At 44.4% G+C, this 16,804-nt stretch overlaps 1 protein-coding gene across 4 annotated transcripts in view; it reads right to left on the bottom strand.

The window, feature by feature from the left end:
* Positions 1-16,384, bottom strand: part of HAUS4 (HAUS augmin like complex subunit 4) — a 31,444-nt gene extending 15,060 nt beyond the window's left edge. Inside the window, exons 1-3 of one of the 4 annotated variants that reach the window (XM_073671098.1) lie at positions 15,488-15,856; positions 15,254-15,390; positions 15,034-15,173 (exon numbers count right to left, since the gene is read on the bottom strand). In XM_073671098.1, coding sequence (XP_073527199.1) covers positions 15,034-15,173; positions 15,254-15,320 — 207 coding nt within the window. In that variant the 5' untranslated portion in view covers positions 15,321-15,390; positions 15,488-15,856. Of the gene's footprint in view, positions 1-15,033; positions 15,174-15,253; positions 15,391-15,487; positions 15,857-15,927; positions 16,103-16,220 lie in introns of those variants that run through there. The other 3 variants (XM_073671097.1, XM_073671100.1, XM_073671099.1) reach the window with 3 other exon arrangements.
* Between the last annotated feature and the right edge of the window lie 420 nt (positions 16,385-16,804).

The raw sequence follows: 16,804 nt of genomic DNA on the forward strand, positions 1-16,804 counted from the left end.
ATTCTTTCTATTCTAAATTGTCGGGTGCCGGCTTATGCCGCTGCTGAATTGCCGGCTTTTCATATATTGTCACAGAAGCGATGCGAACTTCTCAGCTCCGGACACAGCGCAGCGCTTCTGTGACAAGTGAAAGCTGTCGGCACAGAAGCCCTGCGCTGTGTCCGGAGCTGGGAAGACACTGCGATGTGTCAGAAAAGTTCGCTAGGTTGTCTGTTTGTCTCCGCTGCTGGGAATACGCAGCGATGTGTCAGTTTCAGCACAGAAGCGCTGACTGTCTGGACCTACCGCCGCCGTATTTTAACTCCCTCCACCTTATATTAACTCCCACATGGCAGGGATACGGCCACGGCAGCTTATTAACACCCCCAGAGTATCCCCGCATGTCAATTTCTGAAAGTTCAAAAACATTACCGGCGTATAAGACGACCCCAGACTAGACAGAAGATTTTTCAGTCTTCAAAAGTCGTCTTATACGCCGGAATATACGGTAGATGTGTGTTGAGCACCCTGAACCCCCCCCCAGGTGCTTCACAGAAGTTTATAACATTGAGCCGTAAAAATAAAATTTTCACATTTTTCCAACAAAAATGTTTTTTCAGCCCCCAATTTTGCATTTTCATAAGGGTAAACAGGAGAAATTGCACCATGCAGTTTGTTTTGCAATTTCTCCTGAGTAAGAAGATACCTTATATGTGGGGGAAAACTACTGCTTGGGCATACGGCAGGGAAGGAATGCCATTTGACTTTTTGAATGTAAAATTTGCTTGAATAATTAGCGGATGTGCCCCTGATGTGCCTAAACAGTGGAAAACTCCCACAAGCGATACCATTTTGCAAACTAGACCCCTCAGGGAACTTATCTAGATGTGTGGTGAGCACCCTGAACCCCCAGGTGCTTTACAGAAGTTTATAACATGGAGCCGTGAAAATAAAAAAAAAAATCAAACTTTCTCCACAAAAATGATGTTTTAGCCCCAATTTTTTTTTATTTTCACAAGGGTAAGAGGAGAAAATGGACCCCAAAAACTTTTGTGCAATGTCTCCTGAGTAAGCCAATACCCCATATGTGGGGAAATACAGTGTTTGGGCACACGGCAGGGTTCAGGAGTGAAGGAGCACTGTGTGACTTTTTGAACGCAAAATTGTTTGGAATCGAGAGCGGACGCCATGTCGCGTTTGGAGAGCCCCTGATGTGCCTAAATATTGGAAACCCCCCCCCACAAGTGACCCCATTTTGGAAACTACACCCCTCAAGGATTTTATCAAGGGATATAGTGAACATTTTGAACCCAGAGGTACGACACAGAATTTGATAACATTAATGACAACTTATTCAATATGATGACCTACAGTAGTCTTGAGTGCAAGTGCTCGCTACTTGAGTTTGCATCGGGTACGGACCATATATCGTGGGTGCTCGAGTGACATGCTCGAGTCTCCACCCACATGTTTCACGGTTATTAGACATCCAAAAAAAACATGCGGGGATGCTCGTGCATGGCAGGCAATCCCTGTGAGGATTTTTTGGCCCCGAAGCATATGGGGCGGAGACTCGAGCATGTCACTTGAGCACCCGCGATACTCAGTGCATACCCGAGTACCCAATTGAAACTCAAGTAGCGAGCACTTGCGCTCGACACTAGTCGCCATTTTTTTTTTTTTTTTGAACTTTTGAAAAAAATCCCAACCCTAACCCTAGCACAACCCTAACCCGAGAGTTTATTTTTTACGCCGTTCCTCGTGCGGTATAAGTGATTAGACGTCTTTATTCTTCGGGTTGGTGCGATTACAGCGATACCAGATTCATATTAGGTTTTTATGTGACAGCTGTCACACACTAAAAGACGCATTTTTTGCAAAATCTAGTTTTTGCATCGCCATATTTTGAGAGCTATAAGTTTTCCATATTTCGGTCGACAGTCATGTGACGGCTTGTTTTTTGCGGGATGAGTTAACATTTTTATTGGTGCCATTTTCGGGCACGTGACATTTTTTTTATCGCTTTCTATTCCGTTTTTTGGGAGGCAGAATAAACAAAAACCAAGAATTCAGGAATTGTTTTTTTACGCTGTTCTGCGTGTGGTAAAATTGATAAGGTAGCTTTATTATTCGGGTCAGTACGTTTACAGCAGTACCACATTTATATAATTTTTCTATGTTTTGGCGCTTTCACACAATAAAAGCTATTTTGCAGAAAAAAATATTTTTTTGCATCGCTTTATTCTGAGAGCTGGAACTTTTTTATTTTTCGACTGATGGAGCTGTATGGCGGCTTGTTTTTTTGCGGGACAACATGACATTTTTTCAGCGTACCATTTTTATTTATATTCGTCTTTTTAATCGTGTGTTATTCCATTTTTTGTTTGGCGGTATGGTGATAAAGCATTGTTTTTTGCTTCGTTTTTTATTTTTATTTTTTACCGTGTTCACTGAAGGGGCTAACTAGTGGGACAATTTTATAGGTCAGGTTGATCCGGACGCGGCAATACCAAATGTGTACTTTTATTGTTTTTTTTTTTTTTTTTCATAATCATATTTATTGATGGATTATTAGTTTTTTTTTTAATTTTTACAATTTTTTTTTTTATTTTTTTTTCACTTTCTGATTCCTTTTTTTTACTTTTATACTTTGTCCCACTATGGGACTTTCACTTTTTTTATTCTGATCACCTGCATAGCACAGGAATGGAGCACCATCCCTGTGCTATGCAGGCTGCCAGCGCTGCACAGGGAGAAGATCGTTTGGTCATGCACTGCGCATGACCAAACTATCTTACTGCTGTCTGGTGACCCGGATGTTGTCATGACGATATCGGGTAGTCATGGCAACATCCAGGAAGCCGCGGCAGACAGCGCTGGAGGCCGGAAGAGGAGGAGAGTATCCCGATCACCTCCCCTTGCCACCGCAATGCGGGGGTTAATGTGCTGGGAGCGGTGCAGGACCGCTCGCTGCACATTGTCACAGCCGACACCCGGTACTATCAGCTGACACGCAGCGGCGATCGCCATGACGTACTATTCCGTACCAGGCTCTTAAAGCCCAGGGCGCAGGTAAGGAATAGTAAGTCATGGGCTTTAAAGGGGTTAAAGCTGAGTGAGTTTCTGGGATCCAGACAGACTCTTGCATCTTTCATCCAGCCACTGACGTTTCTGGATTGTGAGTCATGGGTAAAGCAAAAGAATTGTCAACGGATCTACAGGAAAAGGTAATTGAACTGTATAACACAGGAAAGGGACACAAAAAGATATCCAAGGAATTGATAATGCCAGTCAGCAGCATTCAAACTGTGATTAACAAATGGAAAATCAGGGGCTCTGTAAAAACCAAACCACGGTCAGGTTAAGCAACAAAAATTTCAGCCACAAATGCCAGGAAAGTTGTTTGGGATGCAAAGAAAAACCCACAAATAACATCAGCTGAAATTCAGGACTCTGAAAACTAGCGGTGTGGCTGTTTCAAGATGCACAATAAGGAGGCACTTGAAGAAAAATGGGCTGCCTGGTCGAGTCGCCAGAAGAAAGCCATTACTGCGCAAATGCCACAAAGTATCTTGCCTACAATACGCCAAACAGCACAGAGACAAGCCTCAAAGCTCCTGGAACAAGGTAATTTGGAGTGATGAGACCAAAATTTAACTTTTTGGTCACAACCATAAACGTTACATTTGGAGAGAGCTCAACAAGGCCTATAATGAAAGGAACACCATTCCTACAGTAAAGCTCAGAGGTGGATTGCTGGTGTTTTGGGGATGTGTGAGCTACAAAGGCACAGGAAACTTGGTAAAAGTTGAAGGAAAGATGAATGCAGCACGTTATCAGCAAACACTGGAGGCAAATTTGCAGTCATCAGCCCGGAAGATACTTGGACATTCCAACATGACAACGATCCAAAACACAAGGCCAAGTCGACCGGTCATTGGCTACAGCAGAACAAAGTGAAGGTTCTGGAGTGGCCATCTCAGTCTCCTGACCTCAATATCATTGAGCCACTCTGGGGAGATCTCAAGCGAGCAGTTCATGCTAGACAGCCCAGAAATTTACAGGAACTGGAGGCTTTTTTGCCATGAAGAATGGGCATCTTTACCATCTGAGAAATTAAAGAACCTCATCCACAATTACCACAAAAGACTTCAAGCTGTCATTGATGTTAGAGGGGGCAATACACAGTATTAAGAACTGGGGTATGTGAACTTTTGATCAGGGTCATTTGGATGCTTTTGGTTGTCAAGATTTAAAAAGAGAAAACACAGTAGTTTGACAATAAATGGCTTCACCCAACCAATAACCATGAGTGGAGAAAAAGTTTTTTGTTAACATTCATATTGTCTGAAACAAGGCCAAGAAAGCAAAAATTCTGCCCAGGTATGTAAACTTTTGAGCACAACTGTATATGCGACTTTAAAGGGGTATTCCCATCTCATAAATGTATGGTAGATCCACAAGATAAGTCATAAATGTGTAGTAGATGCAGATCCCACTAATGAACCTTGCATCTCTACCTAGAACGAGTTCCTGCCGCACCCCAATGTCAGAGGTGAGGTGCTCAGAATTCCCTCCACTTCTCCACAGAAAGATGCTCCCAACCTCCCTGTTCTTGAGATAAGAGGAGGTACGTCCTCTAGGTGGGCATCTACTATACATTTATGGAGAGAAAAGAGACAAGCACACAGAGTGACCCAGTATAAAGTGTAGGAAGTTAGGGGGAGCTCACCTGACCAGGTTGTGCATGTCACAACCCCATGATACACCCATAGAGTATACAGTGGCAGCAGTCAGGTCTGCGGATAGAAGAAAATCTTCACCTGCAAATATATTGAGGTGTAAAAGGAGATGGACAGTTCTGGTTGACAGCACCACTGCTGGAAAAGTAGTTGTTCCACGCTGTGGTAGAATTTAACCCCTTCACCCTCGGACGATTATCTCTTTTCGTTTTTTCTTCCCCTTCTTCCAAAAACCATAACATTTTTATTTTTCTGTCCACATAGCAGTATGAGGGGTGATTTTTTGAGGGACGAGCTGTACTTTTGAACAACAACATTCTACAACATAATATACTAGAAAATGGGAACAAAAAAACAAAGCGCAAAAGGAAAAAAAAGGACTTTTTTTTTTTTTTAATCATGTTCACCGCATAGTAAAATTCACCTGGCAATATGATTGCCCTGGTCAATACAAGAACGCAGATACCAAACATGTAGTTTTTTTTTTTTTTTTATTTTAAAGGTTAAACACAAATTCAGAAATTGTAAGAAAACTTTTCCGGGACCCAAAATTTTTCATTTTTGGGATATAGTGCTATGTGAGGTATTCATTTTTGCGCCTTCAGCTGACGTTTTTTTTAGGACCCTGCGGCGCAGTGCACAGAAAGACGGGGCCGGGATGAAGCAAAGCGCGCTCTATGTGAGCGGCGCTTTGAGCATGCCCGGGAACTCAGGGAGCACAGTGCACTTGACAGGGCCTTGTGACATGCAGGGGAGGGAGGGAAAATGGTAACTAAGCACATAGGTGGGGATTTCGGGGAATAATAAACAGATAGGCGAGGATTTCTTGGAATCCGGGGGACGCCAAGCCTATGCAAAGCGGAGTTTATAAAAACACATTTCTCTGCAATCAGACCTGTAATATGGGCAATATAGGTATGTATAGATTTACTTTTCTATACCCTGTATGCCCATAGTAGAGGTCTGATATCGCCCAGGTGGTGACAGATTGCCTTTAAACGTCCATGTCTGTTTATTGCCAGCCATAAGCAAAAGGAAAACAACCAGCCTTTAGGGTAGGCAAAACAAAGTAAACAGTCCTTTAGGCAAAGTCTCTGGTTAGCCAGTCCTGTGGTTACACAGGCTGGATAGCATCCAGTACATGGGCTTAGTCTGGAGACAAAAACACACAGGATGCTTTCTCCCTCTGTAAACAGACCATGAGTCAAACAAAGGACTCCATTTTAACCTCTTAACTGCACCCAGAGATGTGGTATTTGGGCAGCCAGACCCGCCCATCTCTCATGGCTGCCCATAACCTGGTCCCGGATGCACCAAACAATCCTCTTAGTGCTATGTGCACTAGAGCAACACTCCAGGATTACATCACAGATGACAACCATCTCTGTGATGCCTTACAATATATTTTAGGAGTCAGAGTTGGTCCATTTTATACTGACTCCAACTCCACAGCCCTGGTTGCAGCGGCCAAACAAAACGTAATTCTGATATCTTGAATTTTTTTTCGATATGCCGTTTACCAATTGGATTAATTTGTTTTATATTTTGATAGATCTGACTTTTATGAACGCAGCGATACCAAATGTGTATTTTTTTTTAATTGTTTTATTTTCAATGTGGCAAAAAGGGGGGTAATTTGAACTTGTGTTTTTTTATTATTTTAATTGTTTAAAACATTTTTTTTAAACTTTTCATTGTATTTAATAGTCCCCTTAGCAGTGATCTTCTGATCGCTTGTATAAAAACAAACAAACATATATATTATTGATAAAAAAAATGCTTTAATGGGAGTTAATGCATGTATTTGCGAAGTGGGGAAATAGTTCAAATACTAAGTGGCAAGCAGTGAGTAGCATCAATGATACTGCTAGCCACTTACTTCAAATACTATTTTTTTATTTTTATTACTAGAGCATCAGTAATGATTTGTTCTCATGCAGCCTCTTGATAAGATTTGCTGTTCATAGAAATGTAAGCACGGTGTTAATTTTCCCTTTTTTTTCTTGACAATGGCATTGATAAATTGTATCCTTTATGGGGTTTTTGTCTTTTATCAATTTTAGATGTGTTGAGCTTTTTTTCTTTTCATTATAGCACCCACAATAAGTATATCTTGTATTTATTTTTCTATTCCCCCCACCCTTTATATTCTGTCATCATTGGTTCTTATGTAAACCACACTTTATTCACACCCAGCAGAGTTAGGTACAAACTTGAAAGGTATAATAAATACACTACTAAATACTACCACATCGTGGAACGACTACTGTATTGTTCGCACTACAAGACGCATTTTTTGTAACAAGAAAAACCCTAGTTAATAAGTGTGTGTCTTCTAGTCCGGAGGCAGCTACCTGTGATTGAGGAGAAAGCAGACCCACGTCCTCCCCGATCAGAGAGCTCCCTCGCTCCTCCTGCCATACACTGATCTATGTGACTGGTGCAGAGAAGGAGAGCAAGCTGCCGGGACTGAGCAGAGGCTGCAGGAGATGAGCAGCGGAAGGACCTTATGCAGGAGTAATTCCAGGACCTTTCAGGTCAGATGACTGATCACATGACTTGAAAGGTGCGTGAGTTAATCAAGTGAAAGGTTCTACAAATGCTCTACTGCAACCTCTGTACAGGTCCCGATAAGGAACTGCAAGATGTGGTAACGTATAGTGTGTGTGTGTGTGTGTGTATATCTCAGTGCATGTAGTAGAGCTGTGTATGTACGTACATGTGCATGCAACTGAGGTGTGTGTGTGTGTGTGTGTGTGTGTGTGTGTGTGTGTGTGTGTGTGTGTGTGTGTGTGTGTGGCAGAGCTGTGTGCAAAATAAAGATATTTATATGTGATGTGTGTATAACACTGCAGAGAGACACTAACAATAGATTTATTACCTCCTTATTATACATTAGTACATTAAAATTAGTGATGATGACCCCTCCACTGTAACCGGTCAGGGAAGTTTCAATTAATAGGAAAAAATGTTATCCCTATTTTCTGCTGTCCAAACCTGGGGTGAAACTTATAGTCCGAAACACTAAATTACTTATCGGTAATGTGTTTTTCCTGAACCCATGACAGCACCTACAACGAGAGAGGGGATCTGCCCTTCCAGGACAGGAAACCTACAGAATAAAAGGGCGGCGCCTCTCCACCACCTCAGTTGTTTACAGAGCATGAGAGGACACTACTTAATAGTTATATATCCCATGATTTTTCCTTATACACACCACGCGAATCAAACACCACGAAGGAAATGACGTGATCAACTTCTACCAGTTATGGGAGGGAATATAAGGGTGCTGTCATGGGCTCAGGAAAATCACATTACCGGTAAGTAATTTAGTGTTTTCCTATCACCCATGACAGCACCTACAACGAGAGATTTACAGAGAAAAAACTTTAAAGTTAGGGTGGAACCACAGCCTGTAGAACAGTTTTCCTAAAGGAAAGGACAGCAGAGGATCCCAGATCAAGCCTATAGTGTCTATAGAAGGTGCAAGGTGAAGACTGAATCGCAACCTTACATAATGCTTGATGGGGACATCCGCTTGTGTTATTGTTCTGCCATGGATCCCCCGGATTAGCACAGAAAGTAGGGTGCACAATTTCCTGACTTCTATGGAAATTGGAAGCTATCTTCGGAAGATAAAGTAGCTCCGGACCCAACCCATCTTCTAGGATCTGTATGAACAATGGATTAACCGAAAAAGCTTGAATGTCACTAACTTACCATGCTGAAGTCAGGGCCACCGGGATAATAGTCTTTATTGTGAAGACCCTGAATCCATGGGTTCAAGCGAAGGCTTGTTACAGCCATAAGCACTGGATTCACATCCCAGGGTACCATCTTTGGACTGAAAATGGGCCTAGATCCAAAGCTCACTTTCACATTCCTTGCTTATTCAATGAAGGTTGGACAATGTTCCAGTAGTCTACGGCTAAAAAGGTCTACTTGCAATTCTCTTCCTCTTTATATGAGGTGCTGTTAAAGATAAAAGGTGAGACTTCGCATCTGAACATAAGTGTCATTAGGGATCTTGGCAGAGTGCCTCCATAATGGTTTATGTAAGATAAAGCTACTCTGTTGTATGACAAGACCTTTACATGGTGACCATGTATAGATGAATGGAGCTTTCTTATATACTGCCTAAAGCTTCTTTAGGTTAGAGGAACCGGATCTTTAGAGGCAGCCCACGGGTGTGTACCCGTGACCATGCTACTACTGGAATGTAGGAGATTAGTTATTAACAGCAATATTGCCTTGTTCAGAGTTGTGGCCAGACTGCTTATTAATTTTGACATTTAGCAGGACTCCTTATTCTACCTTGGGAGACCACAACTCTTACGCACTGCCCAGTGAGTTCTGCAAAGCTCGATGGATCTGCCCATAATCCCGAAATAGTTGAGGTAAACTATTGTCAATGCCTCTTCCTTCGATATGAGAGTTGTCCTAACTACTATAATCCTCCATAAAGCCTCAAGGCTCATTAACATCTGAATGGAAGGACACAAACTGAAAGCCTAAATCCTCATTTTATGCCAAGAACTATTCTCAGGAAATTTGATGTTTCATGTGAATTGGAACCTGATTGTATACCTCCTTAAATGCCTATACTACTACTAGCTATTGAACCCGTTCTACACCCGGGTGGCGAGCATTTTTATTGGTATATGGTCTCCCATGCTGGTATGTGCTGCCCCCCTCCTGGTATTTGTGCTGCCCCCATCCTGTCCCCACCATCCTATACTGGTATGTGTGGTACCCCTCACCCCAATCCTGGTATGCGTGGCACCCCTCATCCCCCCCAATCCCGGTATGCGTGGCACCCCATACCTCATCCCTATCCTCGTATGCATGGTACCCCATCCCTATCCTGGTATGTATGGTATTCCTCATCCTGGTATGCGTGGCCCCCCTCACCCCAATCCCGGTATGCGTGGCACCCCTCATCCCCCCCAATCCCGGTATGCGTGGTACCCCTCACCACCCCAATCCTGGTATGTGTGGTACCCCTCACCCCAATCCTGGTATGTGTGGTACCCCTCACCCCAATCCTGGTATGTGTGGCCCCCGCATGCCTTTCAGGCTGTACACACATCCAAAAAAAATAAACACTTATACTCACCTTTCTTCCCTGTGCTCCAGCGCTGCTGCGTCCTGTTCTGCCGGAGGCCGGAGAGGAGCGCTGCGCCAGAGCACCGCGCTGTCTGGCGCCATTTTGCTGAAGACACTGCAAATGTGTCTTCAGTAAAATGGTGCCGAATAGCACTATGTGCATATCCGACGCCTCACTCCTGCCCTGGTCTCCGGCGAAAAGAGGCGCCGCAGCAACGCTCCTCCCGGTCAGGTAAGTATGCAAGTATGGCGCCGGAGATCACGGTATGCGTTCAGTGTCTACACATACCGCGATCTCCAGTACCATACACTCCTCTTACCTGTAACGGCTCCAAGCGTTCTTCTGTCTAGAGCCAGACTGTGTGTCACGCATGCGCAGTCTATCGAGGCTTCAGACAGAGGGACGCTTGCAGCGTTATATTATAGATATCGCAATCTGGAACTGCAGATTTGCTAGCAGTTCTTCTAGAGTCCATTTCCAATGATCTAACTCTCAGGAATCTCAACAGTCCCTTCGGGTTGTAGCAAACCCAGGTAGGACTGGGTTAAATAATAGCTTTACAGGTCTTGATTAGGACCCCTGGAGAGCTAAGCACCAGAGCAGGCTAGGCATTCACCACAGTCAGACTGGTGGAAAGCAGAGCAGACGGTATGTGTCTTGGAGCTAATCAGAGACACAGGCCAGACTGCACCTGAGCTGAGTCTGCAAGTATCAGTGGTTGCCCTGGATAAATATTGTTTTGTTTGATCAAGCTGGGTTAGCTAAGCTGTATATGAGTAGTCGGGGTCTGTCCTATTTAGTCAGAGCTTGGACAAGACCAGAAATATTAATGTTTACGACTTCTGTGCAACCTGTAAATAGCAAGAAAACTGCGCTCGATTGGACCAAACGCACAATAGCTGTATGAGAACTACATAATGCCTCCTACCTTTAAGAGTGAAAACCTACAAGGTTTATTATTAACCTGCAAAACTAAGGAAGCGCTCTTATTGTCACCTGCCTCCAATCGGCATTCCACCGAGCCAGCTGAGCACCAGCCAGGAATACTGCCACACTCTGTCTCAAAATAGAGGCTAGGATATTTTTCCCCCTGAAGTCGGTAAGCTTGCCATGCACAGTTTACAGTCGCTGAACTTGGTTTTGTCAGACATAAACTTAGTTGTGGAACCAGTACCTTTACAAAGAGGGACTATGAGGCACAGACACCCTATAAAAGCACTACAAGGCACAGGGGCACCCTGAAGCACTGAGAGACACTATGAGGCCCCATTAGGTACTAAAAGGCACTGTGAAGGGCTATGAGGTACTAACAGGCGCTATACGGCACTATGAATGCACCATAAGGCACTATGATATGCTATGAAGTGCTATGAGGCACTATGCCATGAGGCACTATAAAGCACTATGGGACGCTATACGGCGCTATGATGTGCCACGAGGCACCACGCTATGACGTACTAAGATGTGCTATGAAGCGCTATGCTATGACGCACTATGATGTGCCATGAGGCGCTATGCTATGACGCACTATACTATGATGTGCCATGAGGCACTATGATGTGCTATAAAGCGCTATGCTATGAGGCACTATGATGTGATATAAAGCGCTATGATGTGTTCTTTGTGAACCGCAAAGCGGCGTTATAAGGCACTGCGCTCAGATTTTTATTTAAAAGAGCAATCCCTCTGAATGAAGGATAAACCTTTCCTTTGGGTGGTAAATCTCAATTGTCAGACTAGCGCCACCTAAAGGAGCCAACTGATGAGACGCAGCTGGACAGCAGACCTTCACAGAGACCATGTGCTGTATTAACACCATGTGCCGTCCTATGGATGGAGTAAACAGACTGGAGGACAACAGTAAAAACCTAAGTGTTAGTTTAACATTTACTGAGCAGATTGAGGCTCATTTTTGTGGTCAATTCTGAAGGCCAATCATGAGACTCTGTGCGGCCCAGAAACGTGGCTCACTTTAGCCTAGAGGTCTATGGTCCAGCTTCCGTCCTGAAGCCAAATTTAAAGCACGATGCCCTTGGCCCAGATGGGGTCTTACAGAGCACGCACACACACATTTTTGAGTTTTGCGCTAACTTCCTTCAGCCTTTCCTACACTGTGTTCAGAATTATTAGGCAAATTCGTATTTTGATCACTTCAATACTTTTTATACATGTTGTCCTACTCCAAGCTGCATAGGCTTGAGAGCAAACTACCAATTAAGTAAATCTGGTGATGTGCATCTCTGTAATGAGGAGGGGTGCTGACTAATGACATCAACACCCTATATAAGGTGTGCTTAATTATTAGGCAACTTCCTTTCCTTTGCCAAAATGGGTCAGAAGAGATTTGACGGGCTCTGAAAAGTCCAAAATTGTGAGATGTCTTGCAGAGAGATGCCGCAGTCTTGAAATTTCCAAACTTTTGAAGCGTGATCACCGAACAATCAAGCATTTCATGGCAAATGGCCAACAGGGTCGCAAGAAGCATGTTGGCCAAAAAAGGCACAAAATAACTGCCCACGAATTGAGGAAAATCAAGCGTGAAGCTGCCATTCGCCACCAGTTTTGCCATATTTCAGAGCTGCAACGTTACTGAAGTATCAAAAAGCACAAGGTGTGCGATACTCAGGGACATGGCCAACGTAAGGAAGGCTGAAAAACGACCACCTTTGAACAAGAAACATAAGATAAAACGTCAAGAATGAGCCAAGAAATATCTTAAGACTGATTTTTCAAAGGTTTTATGGACTGATGAAATGAGAGTGACTCTTGCTCTTGATGGGCCAGATGGATGGACCAGGGGCTGGATCAGTAAAGGGCAGAGAGCTTCACTCCGACTCAGACGCCAGCAAGGTGGAGGTGGGGTACTGGTATGGGCTGGTATCATCAAAGATGAACTTGTGGGGCCTTTTCGGGTTGAGGATGGAGTGAAGCTAAGCTCCCAGACCTACTGCCAGTTTCTGGAAGAAAACTTCTTCAAGCAGTGGTACAGGAAGAAGTCGGTATCGTTCAAGAAAAACATGATTTTCATGCAGGACAATGCTCCATCACATGCATCCAACTACTCCACAGCGTGGCTGGCCAGTGAAGGTCTAAAAGAAGAAAAAATAATGACATGGCCCCCTTGTTCACCTGATCTGAACCCCATAGAGAACCTGTGGTCCATCATAAAATGTGAGATCTACAGGGAGGGAAAACAGTACACCTCTCGGAACAGTGTCTGGGAGGCTGTGGTGACTGCTACACGCAATGTTGATCGAAAACAGATCAAGCAACTGACAGAATCTATGGATGGAAGGCTGTTGAGTGTCATCATAAAGAAAGGTGGCTATATTGATCACTAATTTTTTTGTTTTTGCATGTCAGAAATGTTTATCTCTAAAGTTTGTGCACTGATGTTGGTTTACCTGGTGAAAATAAACAAGTGATATGGGATTGTATTTGTTTTTTTATTAAGTTGCCTAATAATTCGGCACAGTAATAGTTACCTGCACAAACAGATATCCTCCTAAGATAGCCAAATCTAAAAAAAACCCCACTCCAACTTCCAAAAATATTAAGCTTGGATATTTATGAGTCTTTTGGGTTGATTGAGAACATAGTTGTTGATCAATAATAAAAATAATCCTCTAAAATACAACTTGCCTAATAATTCTGAACACAGTGTAGTAACCATAAAAAGGAAAGGGCCCCATAAACAAGGTAAACATTCACGAAGATCACTCACCACCAGCTGTACAGAATCAGAGGCTGGAACGAGTCACAGGCCTGTTCCTCTCCATCCGTCCATGCCTGAGCAGTACTGGGGTGGTCAATCCCAGGCAGGGGCGCCTCCAATAGTGCACCGATCAAAGCTGGAGCTGCTACCCCCAGGCAGGGGCGCAGCTCAACAGGTGCTCCCATTGATGTGCAGAGCTGGAGCTGCTGATCCCAGACAGGGGCGCAGTTCCACAGCAGCTTCTCCACTGATGCACGGAACTGGAGCTGTCGACCCCAGACAGGGGCGCAGTTCCACAGCAGCTTCTCCACTGATGCACAGAACTGGAGCTGCCGACCCCAGACAGGGGCGCAGGTCCACAGCTGCTCTCTAACTGACGTGCAGAGCTGGATCTGCCAAACCCAGATAGGGGCGCAGTTCCACAGCAGCTTTTCCGCTCAGTCATATCCGGATCTTCAACAGGTAAGCCTGTCTAAGGTTCTCCCATTGGGAATAATCTTCTCTTCTTTCTTCTGCCGTTTTAACAAGGTTCCCCCTCAAGGACAGGAAACCAACTGAGGTGGTGGAGAGGCGCCGCCCTTTTATTCTGTAGGTTTCCTGTCCTGAAAGAGCGGATCCCCTCTCTCGTTGTAGGTGCTGTCATGGGTGATAGGATAAATACGGTACTTTTTCAGCAGCAGCGTGGTAAAACAGAAACGTCCATCTCCTTTTACTCCTTACTACACATTTATGGCATAACCTGTAAATATACCATAAATGTATGAGATGGAAACACCCATCTAACAATTATTCCCCAGTCACCTCTAACTATTGGCAGGTGAACTATTTTGTAGCAGTGGCAAAGGAAAAGCATTACATTAGCAGATCAGTATCACATCGCTGGCACTTGGCAAATAGTCATATAATTGACATATCGCTCCTGGGTCTCCACCATCCCAACAGATCCTTAGCACTACTCCCAGCACTGTACAACTGGAATTTTATCACACAATGACAGTTTTCACTGTAATAACTGACTTAGGTCATTTCTAGCCAAAATGGAAAGGATCAGCAAGGAACCTCATATGTAATTATCTGAATAGGTCCCTTCATCTGTCAGACTTTTCTGCAATTTAGTATAGAAACTATCTGAATAATAAAAAGATAATTTGGACAATGAAATTAAATTTTCAAAAGAACCTATTCCCATAGTGAGCAATGTATCCCCAAGAGTCTAAATACTTTCCCATAGGGAGCAAATCATCCCTAAAAAAAGCCCACATACTTTCCCATAGTAAGCAAATCATCACTAAAAGGGTCTACGTATATTCCTATAGTAAGCAAATCATCCCTAAAAGGGTCTAAGTATATTCCTATAGTAAGCAAATCATCACTAAAAGGGTCTACGTATATTCCTATAGTAATCAAATCATCCCTAAAAGGGTCTACGTACTTCCCCATAGGGAGCAGCGGCACAGACGGCTCTGCACATCCTGCCTTCTAGTCATTACCTCCTCCAGCTCTCGGCACAGCCGGGCATTAGCCCCACTTGGCTCCAGAATTTGGCACAATTCTAGTAAGAGTTTACTAAACTGGGGATTCCTCTCCAGGTCTTCTTCCTCCAGCTGAAGCATCGGGAGACGGCTATTCACTAGAAGGAAGAATACATTTATTAGACAGGTGACAACTTCTGGAGGACGTAAAGTTCCAACAATTGTGGTTTTTATTTACGAAAGGAAGAATTTGTTTGTATCCGAAGGATGTGTCCAATGTTGAGGGTCCCATATCCCCCCGGCATGACGTTCTTGAGAAGGATTGGAATAAAGAAGCCGCGATGTTCCCTGCCCTTCAGGTCACCGTCCGTGCAGCTGACAGACAGACACAGACAAGCATCAGACATCACCGATCCCAGTGATTACCTTCAGTTGGCACACAGACTAGAGCTGTGGCAGTACCGCCTCTTACCTGCCTGACAGGATGGCGCTGTGGTATGACGTAGTGCCAGGCCGGAAGATAAGTGGCGATACTCCTCCCCACCCCCATGCAGCACCTTTAGACCATTGTCATGGCTGAATGGGACATGTAAATCAATTCACACCAACTTTCAGAGACTAAAATGGACAATGACAGGAAGGAAATTCATTGTGGCCCCTTTATACTGGTCAGAGGTTTACAGGCGGACTCACAAATAACTAGCCGCAGGGCAGGATAAAAAAAAACACCACTGCGCCACTCAATCATGTGGCTATGTCTGGTACTGCATCTCACCTCCAGTCAAGAATTTGGGACTTATTTTCAGCTAAAACGCAGTACCAGACAGTCACATGAAAAAAAAGTGGCGCTGTTGAGTTTTGCAGTGATGGGGCAGAGGTGTTCCAGGTGCTGGATCTCATGAAGACACGCACGTTAATGCAGCTTGGGCATGGTCTCCCTGCAGTGGGTCTATCCTCCTCCACCAGGTGCCACACATATCTGGTCCCATGGATCAGTGGGACCTTCCCTGATACGCAGGAAAACGCCACTGTCTGTGTTGGATTCCCGGTTCAGCGGATGTCCACAACCAGAAGTGTCCGCGCATGCGTAGTCAATGGAGGGGATACATACATAGGTGCACGGGTCACCTGACCGCAGGGCTATAATCGCTGTTCTGCATACATGACTTGCTGTGACAGACACATGATAACAACCGTGTCCTCACCGTACTGCAGGTTCCGGGACGCCATCTCCACACAGCGCACTCTCCGCTCACTTCTGCTGTCACTTTCCCCGGTTATACATCTTGGATCACTTACAGCGAAGCGGGAAAGATTCAAACTGACGTCACTTGTAAAGGCTCCGAGCACGGCCGCTAGAGGGAGCGCACACTTTAAGGGTTCTGTCCCTTCCTGCTCTACGGAAAGATGGCGGCCGCCTGGAGCCGGCCGGTGTGACTCACCGCAGTGTTAGCTCTCCGGTCTCCTGCTACACAAGTGACGTTACTCATTGCAAGAAGCGTGCACAACTATAGTGGGAGGTAAAGGAGGGTCACTGCAATTACAAAATTGTCCCCAAAGGAGGAGAATGATCTATAATTAAGCAATAGCAATGACAAGCACCAGCATTGACGTCACCTCCATCAGTCACCTGACTGTTACAGCCAATCACTGGCCAAGTGGCTGACAAATGGTAAGTCATCATCACCTCCAGTAAGAGGGGAGTGGCGCTGAAGTGCTGAGGAATTTATATAGCATTCCCCTCATATTATACCTAAGCTTTAGTGATGAGCCAGTGTGTTCGTTTAAC

This window comes from Phyllobates terribilis, unplaced genomic scaffold (assembly GCF_046119375.1).
Source record: "Phyllobates terribilis strain yellow unplaced genomic scaffold, ASM4611937v1 Scaffold_1__5_contigs__length_1240528914, whole genome shotgun sequence".
NCBI classification, from domain to species: Eukaryota; Metazoa; Chordata; class Amphibia; order Anura; family Dendrobatidae; genus Phyllobates; species Phyllobates terribilis.